This window comes from Tamandua tetradactyla, chromosome 7 (genome assembly GCF_023851605.1).
Source record: "Tamandua tetradactyla isolate mTamTet1 chromosome 7, mTamTet1.pri, whole genome shotgun sequence".
NCBI classification, from domain to species: domain Eukaryota; kingdom Metazoa; phylum Chordata; class Mammalia; order Pilosa; family Myrmecophagidae; genus Tamandua; species Tamandua tetradactyla.
This window is the reverse complement of record NC_135333.1, coordinates 6430689-6449680: the sequence shown is the minus strand read 5'-3', so window position 1 is coordinate 6449680 and position 18992 is coordinate 6430689. Positions and strand designations below refer to the sequence as shown.

The 18992-nt window shown below is 43.6% G+C and overlaps 1 protein-coding gene across 1 annotated transcript in view; it reads left to right on the top strand.

Annotated features, from left to right (window-relative positions):
* Positions 1-18992, top strand: part of NID1 (nidogen 1) — an 82841-nt gene that overhangs the window by 41530 nt on the left and 22319 nt on the right. Inside the window, exons 10-12 of the mRNA XM_077168418.1 lie at positions 558-683; positions 16125-16274; positions 17281-17403. Of these exons, the coding sequence (XP_077024533.1) occupies positions 558-683; positions 16125-16274; positions 17281-17403 (399 nt within the window). The remainder of the gene's footprint in view (positions 1-557; positions 684-16124; positions 16275-17280; positions 17404-18992) is intronic.

The following is an 18992-nucleotide window of genomic DNA, read 5'->3' as shown; positions in this document are numbered from 1 at the left end:
AGGTCCAACTCCAGTGCATTCATTTATTGCTGTACATGCTGTACCCCTGGTGATGGCAATGGTACATCATATGAAAGGACATAACCCGACTAGTTAATTGACAGTCTTAGGAGATAATAGCTTTCCTTTTAGTTCATTAAGCTCTAGATAATGTTTAAAAATTCATGATTAGGTTTGACATTGTTCAACTTCTTTTTGTAACTGTAATTGGTGAAAGGTAATATTTTTGAACAGTAGCATATAGCCTTATTGGAGCCCAGATATTTGTCTCTCCATCCTTCTGACATGTTAGTGACCCAGCCTAGCAACTGAGTCTGGAGTTGGGATGGGGGACCCAAGCACATGTCTACTTAAGAAAAAGTCCTTGGGAATCTCTTTCTAATTAAATTTATATGCAGAAAAAAAAAATCATATTTAGCGCTATATCGGAATATAAGAAAATTTGTTTTAAAATTGATCTATTCTCGGAGCAGAAATGTTTTCTGTTTTATTATAGTCAGTGAAGTTGTAGAGGTTAAAGTAACAGTCTGCAATTTTTTTTTTTCAATTCGTTGCAGATATTGACGAATGCTCAGAACAGCCCTCAGTGTGCGGGAGCCACACAATCTGCAATAACCACCCAGGAACCTTCCGCTGTGAGTGCATGGAAGGCTACCAGTTTTCAGACGAGGGAACGTGTGTGGGTAAGTGTCATGGTTAGGGACAGGTGTCAACTTGGCCAAGTTGTGGTACCTGTTCATCTGATTGGGCAAGCGCTGGCCTGTCTGTTGCAATTAGGACATTTCATAGGATTAGGTCATGATCACGTCAGCTACATCCACAGCTGATTCCATTTGTAATCAGTCAAAGGGGAGTGTCTTCTGCAATTAGTGATGCTAAATCCAATCATGGGAAGCCTTTTAAGGAGGACTCAGAGGAGACAGGTTCCATTCCTGCTTTGGCTGGTGAGCCTCTCCCGTGGAGTTCATCCAGGCCATCCATTGGAGTCATCGGCTTCGCAGCCTGCCCTGTGGATTTTGGACTCTGCATTCCTACGGTCACGTGAGACACTTTCATAAATTTTATATTTGCAAGTGTTCCGTGTTGATTCTGTTTCTCTAGAGAACCCTAACTAATACATCTTGGTACCAGGAGTGGTTCTTAAGGAACAGAATCTTAAAAATGGGTTTTTATGAATGGTTTTCTACTCTGACTGGGCTCAGAGACACTAAGGACTCTGATTCCCGTAATCAGAATGACACTCCCAATCCATGGACTGAGTTGGCAAAGGAGATAGTCAAAATATCATCATTCGATTCTCCTAATGCTTCGCTTGTACGAAGCCAGACTCTGGGGGATAATGTTTTTGACACCTTTACAGAGTTTTGTAGAAATAAGAGTTATAGAGATGTTGGTTGGTTGTTGTTAGATACACTGTCTACATTAAAGGGTGAAAGGGATGGGCTTAAGGCTTCAAACAAGAAGCTTAAGTGCCGTCTGAAAGATGTAGAGGTTTCTATGAGTATCCTGAAGGAAAATTTTATTTCCTGTAGCCGTAGACTTGAGATCTCTGAAAATCAGACTCAGAATCTTATTGTTAGAGTAGCAACTTTACAACGTAAACTGAAATCTCAGTCTTGCATGGTGTCTGCCGTTAAAGTGAGGGCATTGATTGGAAAGGAGTGGGACCCTGAAAAATGGGATGGTGACATATGGATTGATAATGATGTTGGGGGTGAGGTTGAAACCCTAGACCATGCTGAGCCTTCTTTAGATAACCCTGTAATAGTCTGCCCTCAGGACATAGCCACCCCACCTCCAGCCTGCCTTGAGGAATTGGCCACCCAACCTCCTCCTGAAGGGATTAGCCCTAGAGTGATTAATCCTGTTTCACCAGATGGAACTGCAAATGAAAGCCCTGAAGCAAATGGTTTGGAAGATATTTCTAATTCTTTTCATGACCCACCCCCACCACCCCTCATTTCTTCTAGACCTATAACTAGACTAAAGTCCCAACAGGCCCCTAAAGGTGAGGTACAAAGTATCACACATGAGGAGGTACGTTATACTCCAAAGAGCTGTGTGAGTTTTCCAATTTATATAGACAGAAATCAGGGGAATATGTGTGGCAATGGATTTTAAGAGTGTGGGATAATGGTGGGAGGAATATAAGGCTGGATCAGGCTGAATTTATTGATATGGGCCCACTAAGCAGAGATTCTGCATTCAATGTTATAGCTAGAGCAGTTAGAAAAGGTGTTAACAGCTTGTTTGGGTGGTTGGTTGAAACATGGATCAAAAGGTGGCCAACATTACCTGAGGTTGAAATGCCAGAACTGCCCTGGTATAATGTAGATGAGGGGATCCAGAGGCTTAGAGAGATTGGGATGTTAGAGTGGATTTATCATGCAAGCCTGCTCTTACACCCCAGGAATGTCCAGAGGATGCACCTTTTACCAGAACAGTGAGAAATAAATTTGTGAGACTAGCACCATCATCCCTCAAGAGCTCTGTGGTTGCACTTCTCTGTAGGTCAGATATTACTGTAGGAACTGCTGTCACTGAGCTGGAATCCTTAAACACAATGGGGATGACAGGATCCTGAGTTGGCAGAAGCCAGGTGGCAGCACTTAATCACCAAAGACAGGGTAGACGTGGGTATTATAATAGACAACAAACTCAAAGGAGGCATCAAAATTATATGACACGAAGAGATTTGTGGCATTGGCTAGTAAATCATGGGGTGCCTAGAAATACAATAGAAGGGTAGTCTACTAAATTCTTGTTGGAGCTGTATAAACAAAAGAGTTCTAGGTCAAGGGAACAGAAGTCTAACCTGAATTACAAAAACACAGAGTCACGGCCCCTTAACCAATTTCCAGACTTGAAACAGTTTACAGACCCTGAGCCCCTTGAATGAAGGGGAGGCCAGGTCCCTATGGGGGAGAAACCTGTTACACTGCCACAAATTTATACTGTTAACCTTCCTCTAAGTCTTCCCCAAGGAGACCGACGGCCTTTTACCAGGGTAACTGTGCATTGGGGAAAAGGAAATGATCAGATATTTCGGGGATTATTAGACACTGGTTCAGAAGTGACATTAATTCCAGGGGACCCAAAACGTCACTCTGGACCACCAGTCAGAGTGGGGGCTTATGGAGGCCAGGTGATCAATGGAGTTTTAGCTCAGGTCCGTCTCACAGTGGGTCCAGTGGGCCCCCGGACCCATCCTGTAGTTATTTCCCCAGTTCCGGAATGTATAATTGGCATAGACATACTGAGCAACTGGCAGAATCCCCACGTTGGTTCTCTAACTCATGCAGTGAGGGCTATTATGGTGGGAAAGGCCAAGTGGAAGCCACTAGAACTGCCCCTACCAAGCAAAATAGTAAATCAAAAGCAATACCGTATTCCTAGAGGGATTGCAGAGATTACTGCCACTCTTAAGGACTTGAAAGATGCAGGGGTGGTGATTCCCACCACATCCCCATTCAACTCTCCTATTTGGCCTGTGCAGAAAACAGATGGGTCTTGGAGAATGACAGTGGATTATCGTAAACTCAACCAGGTGGTAACTCCAATTGCAGCTGCTGTTCCAGATGTAGTATCATTGCTTGAGCAAATCAGTACATCCCCTGGTACCTGGTATGCAGCTATTGATCTGGCAAATGCTTTTTTCTCAATAGCTATTAGTAAGGACCACCAGAAACAGTTGCTTTCAGCTGGCAAGGACAGCAATATACTTTCACTGTCCTACCTCAGGGGTATATTAACTCTCCAGCCCTATGTCATAATCTTGTTCGCAGAGACCTTGATCATTTCTCCCTCCCACAAGACATCACACTGGTCCATTATATTGATGATATCATGTTGATTGGACCTAGTGAGCAAGAAGTAGCAACTACTCTAGATTTACTGGTAAGGCATTTGCGTGTCAGAGGATGGGAGATAAATCCAACAAAAATACAGGGGCCTTCCACCTCAGTAAAATTTCTAGGTGTCCAGTGGTGTGGGGCATGTCGAGATATCCCTTCTAAGGTGAAGGATAAATTGCTGCATCTGGCCCCTCCCACAACCAAAAAAGAGGCACAACGCCTAGTGGGTCTTTTTTGATTTTGGCGACAACATATTCCTCATTTGGGTGTGCTACTCCGGCCCATTTATCGAGTGACCAGAAAAGCTGCTAATTTTGAGTGGGGACCTGAACAAGAGGAGGCTCTGCGACAGGTCCAGGCTGCTGTGCAAGCTCCTCTGCCACTTGGGCCATATGATCCAGCAGATCCAATGGTGCTGGAAGTGTCAGTGGCAAATAGAGATGCTGTCTGGAGCCTCTGGCAGGCCCCTATAGGAGAATCACAACGCAGACCCTTAGGATTTTGGAGCAAAGCCTTATCATCTGCTGCAGATAACTACTCTCCTTTTGAGAAACAGCTTTTGGCCTGCTATTGGGCCTTAGTAGAGACTGAATGCTTAACCATGGGCCACCAAGTTACCATGAGACCTGAGTTGCCTATCATGAGTTGGGTGTTGTCTGACCCACCAAGCCATAAAGTTGGGCATGCACAGCAGCACTCTACTGTAAAGTGGAAATGGTATATACGAGATAGAGCCAGAGCAGGTCCTGAAGGCACAAGTAAGTTACATGAAGAAGTGGCACAAATGCCCATGGTTTCCACTCCTGCTGCCACATTACCTTCTCTTTCCCAGACCAGAGCTATGGCCTCTTGGGGTGTTCCTTACAGTGAATTGACTGAGGGAGAGAAAACTCGGGCCTGGTTTACAGATGGTTCAGCACGATATGCAGGTACCACCCGAAAGTGGACAGCTGCAGCATTACAACCCCTTTCTGGGGTGTCCTTGAGGACAGTGGTGAGGGGAAATCCTCCCAGTGGGCAGAACTTCGAGCAGTGCACCTGGTTGTTCATTTTGCTTGGAAGGAAAACTGGCCAGAGTTGCATTTGTATACTGACTCATGGGCTGTTGCTAATGGTTTGGCTGGATGGTCAGGAACTTGGAAAGACCATAATTGGAAAATTGGTGACAAAGAGGTCTGGGGAAGAAGTATGTGGATAGACCTTTCTGAGTGGGCTAAAAACCTGAAGATATTTGTGTCCCATGTGAATGCACACCAGAGGGTGACTTCAGCAGAGGAAGATTTTAATAATCAAGTGGATAAGATGACCCGTTCTATGGATACCAGTCAGCCTCTTTCCTCAGCAACTCCTGTTATTGCCCAATGGGCTCATGAACAAAGTGGTCATGGTGGTAGGGATGGAGGTTATGCATGGGCTCAGCAACATGGACTTCCACTCACCAAGGCTGACCTGGCTACCCCCACTGCTGAGTGCCCAATCTGCCAGCAGCAGAGACCCACACTCAGCCCCCGATATGGCACCATTCCCCGAGGTGACCAGCCAGCTACATGGTGGCAGGTTGATTACATTGGACCACTCCCTTCATGGAAGGGGCAGTGATTTGTTCTAACTGGAATAGACACATACTCTGGATATGGGTTTGCTTTCCCTGCATGCAATGCTTCTGCCAAAACTACTATCCGTGGGCTTACAGAATGCCTTATCCATCGTCATGGTATTCCACATAGCATTGCTTCGGATCAAGGAACACACTTCACAGCAAATGAAGTGCGGGAATGGGCACATGCTCATGGAATTCTCTGGTCTTACCATGTTCCCCATCATCCAGAAGCAGCTGGATTGATAGAACGGTGGAATGGCCTTTTGAAAACTCAATTACGGTGCCAGCTAGGTGGCAAAAACTTGAAAGGCTGGGGTAATGTTCTCCAGGAAGCTGTGTATGCTCTGAATCAGCGTCCGCTGTATGGTGCTGTTTCTCCCATAGTCAGGATCCATGGGTCCAGGAACCAAGGGGTGGAAATGGGTGTGGTGCCACTCACTATTACTCCTAGTGATCCACTAGGAAAATTTTTGCTTCCTGTCCCTGCTACCCTGAGTTCTGCTGGTCTACAGGTTTTAGTTCCAAAACGGGGTGTGCTTTCTCCAGGAGAAACAACAGTGATACCACTGAACTGGAAGTTAAGATTGCCACCTGGCCACTTTGGGCTACTTATGCCTCTGGATCAACACACCAAGAAGGGGATTACATTATTGTCTGGGGTAATTGACCCTGAGTATCAGAAGGAAGTAGGACTGCAACTACATAATGGAGATAAAGAAGAGTTTTCTTGGAATATAGGAGATCCCCTGGGGCGTCTATTAGTACTACCATGCCCTGTGATTAAAATCAATGGAAAACTGCAACAACACAATCCAGGCAGGACCACTAATGGCTCTGAGACTTCAGGAATGAAGGTTTGGGTCACCCCACCAGGCAAAGAACCACGGCCAGCTGAGGTGCTTGCTGATGGGAAAGGGAACATGGAATGGGTAGTGGAAGAAGGTAGTGATATATATGAACTTCGACCACGTGATCAGTTACAGAAACGAGGACTGTAATGCTGTTTTGTTTGTGTTATACTATTTAAGTTGTAAGATATCAAGTTTAAGAATGAATGTTGCCCAAGGATTTGCACCCTATTGTGGAGAGATTTAATGTGTTTCCAGTTATATGCAGGACAGTTGAGTATTGTCAGGTAAAAGAAAAAATGTGTGCTTATTTGTTTTCATTTGGAAATTAAGTATGGTCTAAGGTGATATATATATATATATATATATATATATATGTGCCAAGTTGACAAGGGGTGGACTGTCATGGTTAGGGACAGGTGTCAACTTGGCCAAGTTGTGGTACCTGTTCATCTGATTGGGCAAGCGCTGGCCTGTCTGTTGCAATTAGGACATTTCATAGGATTAGGTCATGATCACGTCAGCTACATCCACAGCTGATTCCATTTGTAATCAGTCAAAGGGGAGTATCTTCTGCAATTAGTGATGCTAAATCCAATCATGGGAAGCCTTTTAAGGAGGACTCAGAGGAGACAGGTTCCATTCCTGCTTTGGCTGGTGAGCATCTCCCGTGGAGTTCATCCAGGCCATCCATTGGAGTCATCGGCTTCGCAGCCTGCCCTGTGGATTTTGGACTCTGCATTCCTACGGTCACGTGAGACACTTTCATAAATTTTATATTTGCAAGTGTTCCCTGTTGATTCTGTTTCTCTAGAGAACCCTAACTAATACAGTAAGTCATCCAGGTAACTTTTCCCTGCTAATTCAAAACATCGTTTCTATGGTGCATGCTACCTTCTTTGTGCAAGTTACTGTCCCAGGCAAGTAGCCGGGCTAAGATAGAACATGCTGGGTTCTGGGTTTGGAGAAGGCAGTTTACAAATATAAAGGAGACTTAGGCTCTGTCCTCCAGCTACGTGGAGACGCAGATATACAAGGAACAATCCATATTGGTTTCACTTCACCTGTTTAATCTTAACAGGCTTGCAAACTTTGTAGTATGTTTACTTCTCATAAAACTCCTTTGAATTCTTTTTATTATACTTTTTAATAGGTCTTGAATCGTTTAGACTTGTTTCTCCTTATAATGAGTGGCCCTGGGAATTGCTTTAGAGGACCCCCTTACAGGTACTTGTGTCATAATAGCAGCCTCAGATTGAATGCTACTTGAGTTCCTTACATTAGGTTGAATCTAAAAATCCAATTAGGGATATTCTATTTATGGATCTTATTTTTATAAGTCATAAGTAGCAGAATAATATCTTAGCATTATTGAAGTAAGTTAGTTGATGCCATTGATTAGTGATTAGGTTAATTATGCTTTTGGTCAGTGATGATTTTGATGAAGAGGATGGGCCAACCATAACAAACGAGATTGGCTGAATTTTCCCTCTTTTTCCTACTGCTGCACTTTGGCTTATTGGTTCCAAGAATTTTAAATTTGAAGATTCTAGGAGATTTCCAGGTCTGGAGGCCAGCATACTGAATGAGACATCTGAACTCAACATTTCTTCAGAAAAGATTCCTCTTGTACTGTATCAGTGAACCATCTCTTTGTCCCTCTCTTCTTGTTTATTAAATGCTAGCATGCTCTCTGTTTGCTCTGTCTTGAAGCTGGAATGAGGCTGCCGAGGTCCCAGGGTGAGGTGGTTTGACAGGGGTGGAAGGGAACAGGCAGTTCTCATACTTGGAGTGTGTCCCAAACATCTGTACACTTACAGAGGCCGCTCGTTTTTTCACAGAGTTGAGATTTCAGCTCTTCAAAAGTAACCTTTTTTTTTTTTTTCCCCAATAGTGAACATCAGTTTCTGTATATTTGGCCTGACTTCCTTCTCTGCTTTTCGAGGGGAAAGAGACATGAAAGTAGACTTTGGATGGCAGCTCTTTGCCTTACATTTCATTGCAAATTTGGATGGTGGCTACTTTACCCCTGCGGTGCTGATGTTACAGTAACTTGGCTCCGTCCTGGGTGGGTGTGTGTGAAGTGGGTTGTCCGCTCTGGATTTCTGGGTTCAGTGCTTTTCCTGATGAATGGCAGGGCACAGTGCAGGCAGGTGGTGTTGCAAATGTCCCCTCCTACATATTTGAGGTTTTTGTGTATACTGTATGGTGGGGGGCACGTTTCATTCTTTTTCCATGTGACTATCCCGTTATTGCAGCATCATTTATTGAATTTTTTTGGCGGGGATGGGGGCTTAGTGTATGGGCCAGGAATTGAACCTGGGTCTCCTGCATGGCAAGTGAAAATTTTACCACCGAATTACCCTTACATCACCCCCGATGTTTGATTTTTTTAAAAAAATATTTCACGATTTTAACTGATATAGAATATGGAATTTGCCATGTTAGCCATTTTTAAATGTGAAGTTCGATGTGTGTATTACATTAATATTGTAAGTGTAATCACCACCATCCATTAACACTGCCCCTTGGTAACCTCTAACCCACTTTCCGTCTGGATATGTGTATTGAGAAAGACACTTAAACTTTCTGAACCCCCATTCCTTGCCTGTAAACGGAGGTAACTGGATTGGAGCACTGGTTTTCAAACTGTGTACCTGGAGCCCTTGGAGCGGTGCTCAGAGGGGCTGTCGAGAAGGGCTTAGGGAAGCCAGTAAGAGTGTGTGTTTGAAAATACGGGTCCCATTGCTCAAGAGCAAGTATGAAAAGCACTGAATGATCCTTAAGTTCTACTGAGATCTGATATCATGAGGTTTCCTACTTTGTCGATGGCATGTCGACCCCATGCAATTCCATCCCATTTGGCTCTTCACCCCTGTTAATAGCCTCCTTTCAGATTTGCTGTGTGGAGAGATGGTTAATGGTAAAACCAAGCTTGCCTTAATACATTCAAGCAAATAACTCTGACCACAGTTTAGTGGTCAGTATCCCCTCTCCTGGGATTCCTTGTGAAAACATTATCCTAGGTTGGAAACCTGGATTGGGAAGGTTTGTCTCTTGCAGACCACAGAGACAGGTTGAAGCAGGGAGGGGTGAGGAAAGAATCCTGACGCTTGAGGCTGGCTGTGTGTCCCACCAGCCCTGGTTGCTGAGGACTCGTCCAAGGCCTGGGGGCTTGCCAGATGTCATTACCTTGTCATGGGGATTGTTATTTCTGATGGCAGGGCTGTTTTGTGACTTTCCTTATTTGGTGTTTTCCAAAAACCTGTGGCTTTCTCTTTTCGATGGGAGGCAAACTTTCACAGTTAATCTGAACATGCAAATTATATTTGTGTAAAGGAAAGACAGGCCTCAGCTTGCCAGTAAGTCACCATTGTGTGAAGACACAGATGCCCCCTCTGAGTGGACACAGACTTATGCTACATGGCTTGATATATAGAATATGGGGTGTTTTCGTTTTGCTAAAGCTGCTGAAATGCAGATACCACAATGGGGGCTTATTAGTTTACAAGCTTACAGTTCTGAGGCCTTGAAAAATGTCCAAATCTAGGCATCCTCAAGATGATACCTTCTCCCTGAAGACAGGACGCAGGTAATCCAGGACTCCTCTGTCACGTGGCAAGACATATGGCAGCATCTGCTGGTCCCTCCCTTCTCTTCCAGGTTTCATTGCTTCTGCTTTCTGGCTTCAGTGGCTTCCTCTCTGTTTCTGTGGCTTTCTCTTTCAGCTTCTCTGTTTTTCTCTCTGTGTCTTTCTCTGAATTTCCTTCTCTTAGGACTCCAATAAGAGGATTAAGACCCACCTGGGGGTCTTAACACCTTAATCAAAAACCCCACCCACAGTAGGTCTACACCCACAGGAATGGATTAGCTTTAAGAACATGATCTCTTCTGGGGCCCAGAAAGCCTCTGATCATCACGTGGCAAAACCATAGGCCCTACTTATCCCTCATGGAGGCAGGAATACGGCCAGTGTTAGGCAAAATACTGAAGTAAAGCCCGCTAGCCTTGGCCTACCCAAGATTCATGTTCTCCTCGCCAGTCATATTGTTCAGAAGATTTATTTTAATGCATCTATCTTATTTTCAAAATTAAATGTAACTAGAGGTTGTATAAAACTACTTCTTTAGAACTCTTTATACTCCACCTTTCCTCCTCTTATAAGTGACTTCTTTCCTTTAGTTTGTGTTTCTTCTTCTCAAAATGTCCTCCTTCCCTCCCCCTTTCCTCATTTCCCAGCCCTGACCTGACTGCCTGTGAGTCTAGCAAGGGCTGCTGCCAGGTGGACCCCATCTCAAGGCTGCACACTGCTTTTCCAGGGTTCTCTCTAGAAATGAAGGGACTGGAAAAGTTAAATCCCAACTTACGGATTTTAGTTGTTATTTTGAGCCCAGTGTTCTTTCCTTTCCAAACCTTTTCTCCTCTGTTCCAAACCTGTAGCTTCCCTAAGATTGGATGGGCAGGGCCAGGAGTTGTGTTGTAGGTCAGTTACCAACTGGCAAGGTTAGGGGCCTTTGAGAAAAACACTGCTGCAAATATCATGTCCCCTCTGATCTGTTAGGTCTCCATTAGGTTGTTGGAGCAGCTACTTCTGTTCCATATTGATGGGGTCACTGACTGCATCCTGGTTTTAAAAAATATTCTGGGTTACTGTTTTCTAGCCAGAATTTTTTATCCACATTTGGACCACTTGTAACAGTTGAAAATCTGACCACCCTTTGACCCAGAAGACATGGTTTGAAGTTACTGTTTTAGTTTGTCAGTGCTGGGAATCAAACCTGGGTCTCCAGCATGGCAGGTGATAACTCTGCCACTGAGCCACCACTGTCCACCCTGGAATGGTTTTTGAAAATGGAATTTATTAAGTTATAGGTTTACAGTAACTAAGGCTAAGTGCTAAAGCCATTAAAATGCCCAAATTTAGCATCCAGAGAAAGATACTGTGACTCAAGAAAGGCCAATGGCATGGAATACCTCTTTCAGCTAGGAAGGCACATGGCTGGCATCTGCTGGTCCTTGTTCCCAGCTCCGTTGCTTCCAGCTTCTGATGCCAGTGGTTTCCTCTCTAAGCATCTGTGGGCCTTCACTTAGCTTCTCTGGGACACAACTCTGGGTTCTGGCTTGCTTAGCATCTCATGGGGAGGCACATGGTGATGCCTGAGGGGCTCTGCATCTCCGGGCATCCTTTCTAGGCACCTGCTCTCTTTGTCGGCACTCTAAACATCTCCAAATGTTTGCATCTCTGCCAGCTTTCAAGCAACTTTATTTTCTCCAAAATGTTTCCCCTTTGAAAGGACTCCAGTAAACTAATCAAGATCCACCTTGAATGGGTGGAGTCACATCTTTATGGAGTAATCTAATCAAAAGGTCACATCCATAATTGAGTGGGTTGGTCTCTAGGAAAACAATCTAATCAAAGGTTTCCACTCTATAATATTGAATCAGGATTAAAGGACATAGCTTTTCTGGGGTACACAACACTTTCAAACCAGCACATTCCACGCTCTGGACCACAAAAAAGACATATCCTTTCCATACACAAAATACATTCATTCTATCACAATATCACAAAGGCCTTCAACTCTTTCAGTAATAACACAAATGCAATACAAAGTCAGAAACAGTGCAAAATCTCATCCAAGTCAGTTTCAGGCGTGGTCTGTTCTAAGGCAAAAAAAAATTCTCTGCTGGCTGTTGACCTGTAAAACTCGGAACAAGTTATCTGTTTCTAATATACAAAGGAGAAACAGTCATAGGATACATGTTCCCATTTTCATAGGGAAAAATTGAAAGGTAAACAGGGCTCATGGACCCAAACAGTTCCAAAAACCTTCAGGGAAAATTCCATCAGATTTCAAAGTCCGAGAGTCATTTATCCTTGGGCCTTAACAGAGTGTCAGTCCTATCCTTTCCAAGAACCTCCACAGCTGCCCTGTTCTCTCCAAACACTGGGGTGAGGATTGCAACATCGGAGAACATAGGAGGACCACCTTTCTCAGCTCCACCCTCTCCAAGCATTGGGGTAGCATGGGGACCTCTCCAGAACAATGGGGTGATTGCCACGCTGCCCCGAATCCCCAGTTTACATGTTCTACCCTCTTCAAAGCCTCGGGCACCAAAACTCTTTGTGAACATCGAGGCAGAAGGCCTCCAAGGCAGACTCACCTTTCCACATGCATAGGTAGATCCTGGTCTAAGACTTCTTGGCTTCAGATCTTAGCTTCCATGGTTCTGCCTTTGAAGACGTTTTTTCATTTATCTGTCCCTTTCCAGCTCTTTTAGTCCAGACTGGCAGTAGTTCCATTTATACGATCTCACAAAAAATTTGTTGCTTTTCCATGTAATATACAGGGATCAAAGCCATCAGACAATAGGACTTTCCATATATCTTTTCTGGATACGTCCATCTCCAATCTTGCCTTTTTCTGAAATGGCCGACCGCTTCCGTGTTTGGTTAAATCCTCACGTGGGGCACTATTCTCTGGGTTCTCCCTTTCTGTAAGCTCAGAATTTTCTAGACCATCCATTTCTGGTTTCTTTGTACTCAAGAGTTCAGTTGTCAACTTATCCCTTTCCTCTCACATTTTACTGTAATCTACCAGGAGTAGCCAGGCTGCATTTTCCACATTTAGTTTGGGAATTTCCTCAGCTAAGTATACAGGGTCATCACCTTTAAATTCTAACTTCCATCCAACAGCAGTACCCAATTTTTCCAAGTTCTCTGCCACTTTAGAACAAGGATCTCCTTCCTTCCAGTTTGCAGTGACACATCATTTCTGTCTAAAGCCTCACCAGAGGTTTCTTTAGAGTCCACATTTCTACCAATAATCTCTTCAAAGCATTCTAGATTTCCTCTATCAAGCTTCTCACAATTTTTCCAGAATCTTCCCCTTATCCACTTAAAAAGCCATTCCAACATGTCTGCTATTTGCAAACCATAGCAACCCACCTCTCTGGTACAAAAATCTGTTTTAGTTTGTCAGTGCTGTGGAAATGCAATATACCAGAAATGGAAGAGCTTATTAAAATGGAATTTATTAAGTTACAAGTTGACAATTCTAAGGCCATAAAAATGTCCACACTTATGCATTCAGAGAAAGATACCTTGACTCAAGAAAAGCCGATGGTGTGAAACACCTCTGTCAGCTGGGGAGGCACATGGCTGGTGTCTGTTAGTCTTTGTTACTGGTTCTGTTGCTTCCAGCGTTCGATACAAGATTTTCCTCTCTAAGCTTCTGTGGGCCTTCACTTAACTCCTCTGGGACACAAGTCTGGATCCTGGCTTGTTGAGCATCTCGTGCCTGAGGGGTTCTGCATCTCCAAACATCTCTGTCTAGGCATCTGCTCTCTTTTATCGGCACTCTAAGCATCTCCAGATGTCTGCATTTCTGTTGACTTTCAAGCAACTGTGTTTTCTCCAAAATGTTTCCCCTTTTAAACGACTCCAGTAAACTAATCAAGATCCACCTTGAATGGGCAGTCACATCTCTGTGGAGTAATCTAATCAAAAGGTCACATCCATGATTGAGTGGGTCAGTCTCCAGGAAAACAAGCTAATCAAAGGTTTCCAACATACAATATTGAATCAGGATTAAAGGCCTTGGCTTTTCTGGGGTACACAATACTTTCAAACCAGTACAGATACCTTCCCTACAGGAGTTAATTTTTTAGATGAACATCATCAACTAGATTTAGAAACTCCACTTGTGTAAGGATTGGAGTAAACCTATCAGGGCTATGGAGGATGCAGTGACCATAAAGAGCCTTTAGGGATTATTTTCCTTTTTTTAATGTGAAGACATTAGTTTTAAAAGGCTTTGTTTTATTTTTAAAATTACAGAGGCAAAACTAAACCAATTGCAGAGCTGACGTTTTCAGCCTCTATAAGAATAAAATAGCTTTAGCATTAACAGTCTGGCATAAAGGAAAACATGATTTTAAAATGAAATTATAAACTGCTTTTTTTCTGTAAATGATTTGAGAATTACAGAAACACATATGTGAAAATGATGATTCAGTAGGAAGGTAAAGCCTGGGGAAGTTAAGACCAAAACTCACTTACAGTAAGAGCCCACTCTGTAATTAGAGGCTCTGTGCAAACACCATTTATAAAGGTAATATATGAGCCAGGAATTAAATGTTTGACGTTAGAGACACAGAAAGGGACATAGAGTGTTACTCATTTCCTTATTATGTCCACAATAAGGAATGGAATATTTTCACTCTTCCTTTTGTCCCAATTCTTTGAGAATGTTCCTGTTCACAGTTTGCTAGCTGAACTATTGGGAGAAAGGGGGACCCTAGAGAAAGTAAGAACACTAGAAATGATTTCAAGTGAGGGAGTAGATAGTAGAGAGGGGGTCCAAGGAGAGAAGTGTGTATTCTTGGCTTGTTTAGGTACATTCTGGGTTACTATTTTCCAGCTGGAGTTTTTTTTACACACATTTGGATCACTCGTAGCAATTTAAAATCTGACCACCTTTTGGCCCAGAAAACTTGGTTTGATGGTATCTTCCCTATAGATGTTAGTTAACATTGTTGACTTCAGGAACCTCAGCTGCTAAGTTCACAGGCCAAGCCTCTGCCCTCCAGCACTTTGCTGACCTCTTCATTTGGCACAGACCTTTGAAGAGTATCCTCATCTTTACCAATCCCCCAAGAGTCTCAAGAGATCGCACTCTTTTTTCTCAAAGCACTTGAGGCAAGATAAGATTGAATTAATCTTCAGAAGACTCATTAAAGAGGAAGACAAGGAGCCCTCATGCATCTGTGATAACCCAAATACTTAAGACCTCCTGGAAGGAAAAGATTCTGTTTTGATGTTGCAAGGAGTCGTGCTCAGTCCTGGTTCTTAGTGCTTTACTAGAAACTTGAAGCTCCGTGGTGCCTTAGCAACCCCAGGATGCCTGAACCTGTCACACTGGGAATCACCCTCCAGATTTAATCCTTGACTTCCATCTTGAGGCAAGGGGACAAGATGGGGTACTACTGGCTGGCCTCTTGAGTCATTGGCCTGCTTCCTCAGTCCTCATTTTATGAATTCTATCATCAGGGCCCTTTAAAAAACAATAGCCCCCATCCACTGGGTACCTCCCGTCCTCCCCAGACCTAGCATACTAAAAGTAATTCCTGTCTTCAGGTGAGGAATGTGAGGCTCCAGGAAGTTATATGATTCATCCAAGGCTGTATGATTGACATGAGTATGTAGCATAAATCCAGGGCTGCCTGCCCCAAAGGCCCACATCCTTTCCACCAGCCATTCTCACTGCTGTGGAAAAGTATCTTTCTTCTTCCTTGGTGGGAAGTGGACGATTTTGACTTTAGCACTTGCAGTGAGTCTCCCACCTGCTCAGAGTAGGCAACGGCTAGAAGGTACCATGCTGGAGCCTCAAAACCTTAGCTCCCAACTCTCTACGAGCAGAGTTGCTGTAGGAAGTATGCGCACAGATGTGTGAGCATCCACAGATGTTCTAATTCCCATCCAGAATAAGGAAGAGTTGGGTCCCCAGGACCTGTTTGGGGGACCTGTAATGAAGAGTGACCTGAGACTGAGCCCTTCAGTGAAACCGAGTTGAAAGCCAGGCTGGATGACCACCTGCTGTGCTAGTCTACAAAGACTGGTCAGAGGCAGAACCCAGGTGGAAGGAAACAGGGTGAAAACCAAAGACCATCAGCGAGCAAGGGTTGAAGCCTGAGGTCTAATGTTCAGGCACTACCCCTCTCTATCGAGCCCTGGTGGAGTAAGCTGTTGGTGTGGAGGGAGCTTAGAAGGGTCTGGGTGACTTTCTTTCACACATTGTACATCCCTCTTTTGTTCTGAAGCCGTTGTGGACCAGCAGCCCATCGACTACTGCACAACAGGCCTCCATGACTGCGACATACCCCAGCGGGCCCAGTGTGTCTACACGGGTGGCTCCTCCTACACCTGCTCCTGTTTGCCGGGCTTCTCCGGGGACGGCCGAGCTTGCCGAGGTGTGTGGCCATTCAGATTTTCTGCTCTCTTTACCGAGGAACTAACCTGAAAAAGCTCCCCATGTGGCACCTATCATCTGTTGCTTATTGGATCACACCCAACTGTAAGAAAGAATTACTGTTTTAACTCCACTGGGAGAATGGGCTGCCTTTCACATCTGTCTAGTCGTTTGAACTATGCACTTCGTTTTGGAGGTTGCTCCCATTGTGACTTATTTAGGGATCAATCTGACACCTGCTCTCTATTAGGAACTGAGGATATTGCTTATTGCTCATGAAAAGAGAAATAATCCTTGGATGCATGGAATTTAAATTCCAGCCTCTTGCTTATTAAGACATGTATAGTCATGCCAAAACCAGAGTCATTCAGTTGGCCCACTCTAACCTTCTCCTCCAAAACAGCAAAGTTCCATTATTGATTCAATGATTGCAGAGAAACTTTCAGATCTCAGATCAGCTCAATATAGGCAGCCTGGTGCTCCTAAAGTTAATTTTAGGTAAGATAACCTGTGAACATATTCCCCCCAGGTGTCCTCATTTGCAAAACTACTTAGCAGCATGCAATGGAATATTTCTGAAAAGTCTAAACTTTTTCTAAGATAGATGATAATTTCTGAGATCCTTTTACTTCCTTATTGAACATGTGAATTTTCTCTCATCGTTGAGGTTTTCCAATCATGCAGTTAATAATCTCCAAATACTCAGATACACCTTTGCAAAGAAACATTTTGAAGCTTTCCTTTATGAAGGAAGGGACCACTTTGTAATTCAAAAGAATCCTCTCTTTTTTTCTTTTGCAAACTTGTGTTTTCAGGAAAAAAATTACCATCACATGCAGTAACTAGAAATCAGGGAGCTACTGTTTTGATAATTACCGCTTAGTGAGTTTAAACTCACTGTTCCCAGATCATATTCCAATGGAGTTGAGCACATGACTTAAATTGTTTGTAAACTATGAATACCAGAAGAAGCTTCATTGTCCCTGGGCCTGGTTGCTGTTTTGCAGATGTGGATGAGTGCCAGCCAAGCCGATGTCACCCTAACGCCTTCTGCTACAACACTCCAGGCTCTTTCATGTGCCAGTGCAAGTCTGGTTACCAGGGAGATGGCTTCCGGTGTGTGCCTGGAGGTGAGGTGTAGGGAAGGTCTGAAGTTGGTAGTCCATTGCCAAATCCATGTGTCCTGCATATGTGGCCCTTGGAGAGAAGGTAAGGTGGGGGAAGTTGGAGGCTCCTGGAAGAGTTCTAAGGGTGGTCAAGACAGGAGACAAGAACATAAGTCTGCAATGTAGAGTCACGCAGTTTGTGCACCACCCAGTTCCAGGGGGTTCATGTGGATCTTAACTGTGCTGGCATCCTGAAGTCTAATCATCCTTAAAGGGATTGTAATTTGAGCAAATAGTGCTGGGTAAGAACTGGTTCCCTAGAGTCATGGAGGGTAGAATTGGGGTGGGGGCAGAGGTGAAGGGCCACCAGATTGAGGATTCTACAGAATTCTCTATATTACCCAGACCTGACCTGGGCTCTGCAACTTGTGAAGTTGTCTGCTGACTAGAGACTTAAATGGTATCACAGTAGATCATAAGAATAGTGATAGCTATAGGACAGCACTTAGGATGAGTCCAGGGACAAGGGAGGCACTCCATAAATGCTGTTGAATAAATGAGCATAAATGGCTGCTATTTATGTAGAACCTGTTATGTGCTAGATGCTTTATACACACTATTTCCTGTAATTCTCTTAACAGTCTTTCTAAGGTAAGTATTACTATCTCCATTTATACAGGAGGGTGGTAAAACTTAAAAAGATAGAAGCATGATCAAGGTTCTGCAGATGGTAAGTGCAGAACTAAGAATAAGAGCTAAGATTCACTTTGAGGACTGTTAGATGGCTGCCAAATCAGTATTCAGGCTTCCAAACCACACACTATTCTGACGTGAGGTTAAGAATATGTTTGACACTGGAGTTTGTCAATAGTGTTATTTTTAATTACTGAAGCTCTTGTTGGCTAGATATACTCATGCCACTATAAATGTTTTCAATAAGAGATTGATAGAAAGTTTCATTTCACCACTTTTTAAAAAGTTAATAACTTTTTACAATACTGTCCCCTTCATTACCCTATGAGTACCTTGAGGACAGGGTGTATATGCGTTTTATTGTTCTATCCCCAGTACTCAGAAGTTTTTGTGGTACAGGATGGGGTTTACAGATGTTTATAGCTGTTGAAGGAGTACATAAGGGCACCAGTTTCCACACCTACCTATCAGCAGTACATGAAGTATTTTCTTATCCGTATTCTCACCAGGACTTGCTGTTAACAGTTTTTAGAATTGTTGCTGACCTAAAGAGAGAAACATATCGATTAAAGTTTGAAGTTTGAGGTATAGCATTACATATTACTGGCATAAATTTTCTTCTTCTTTGATGAGGACCAGTAGACTATAGCTTGCAGGCCAAATCCAGCCCACTGCCTATTTTTGTAAATGAAGTTTTATTGGAACACTGTCATGTTCATCCATGCACATACTGTCTGTGCAGAGTTGAGTAATTACAACAGAGGCTATAAGGCCTACCGAGCCTAAAAATATTTACTATTCGGCCCTTTTCAGAAAACATTTGCCAGACCTAGCTTAGATGAACCCAGGCAGGGCCAACCTTTTGCTCCTGAAATTATGGATAAAAACTGTAATGCTGCCATAGATTCTGATAGGCAGGT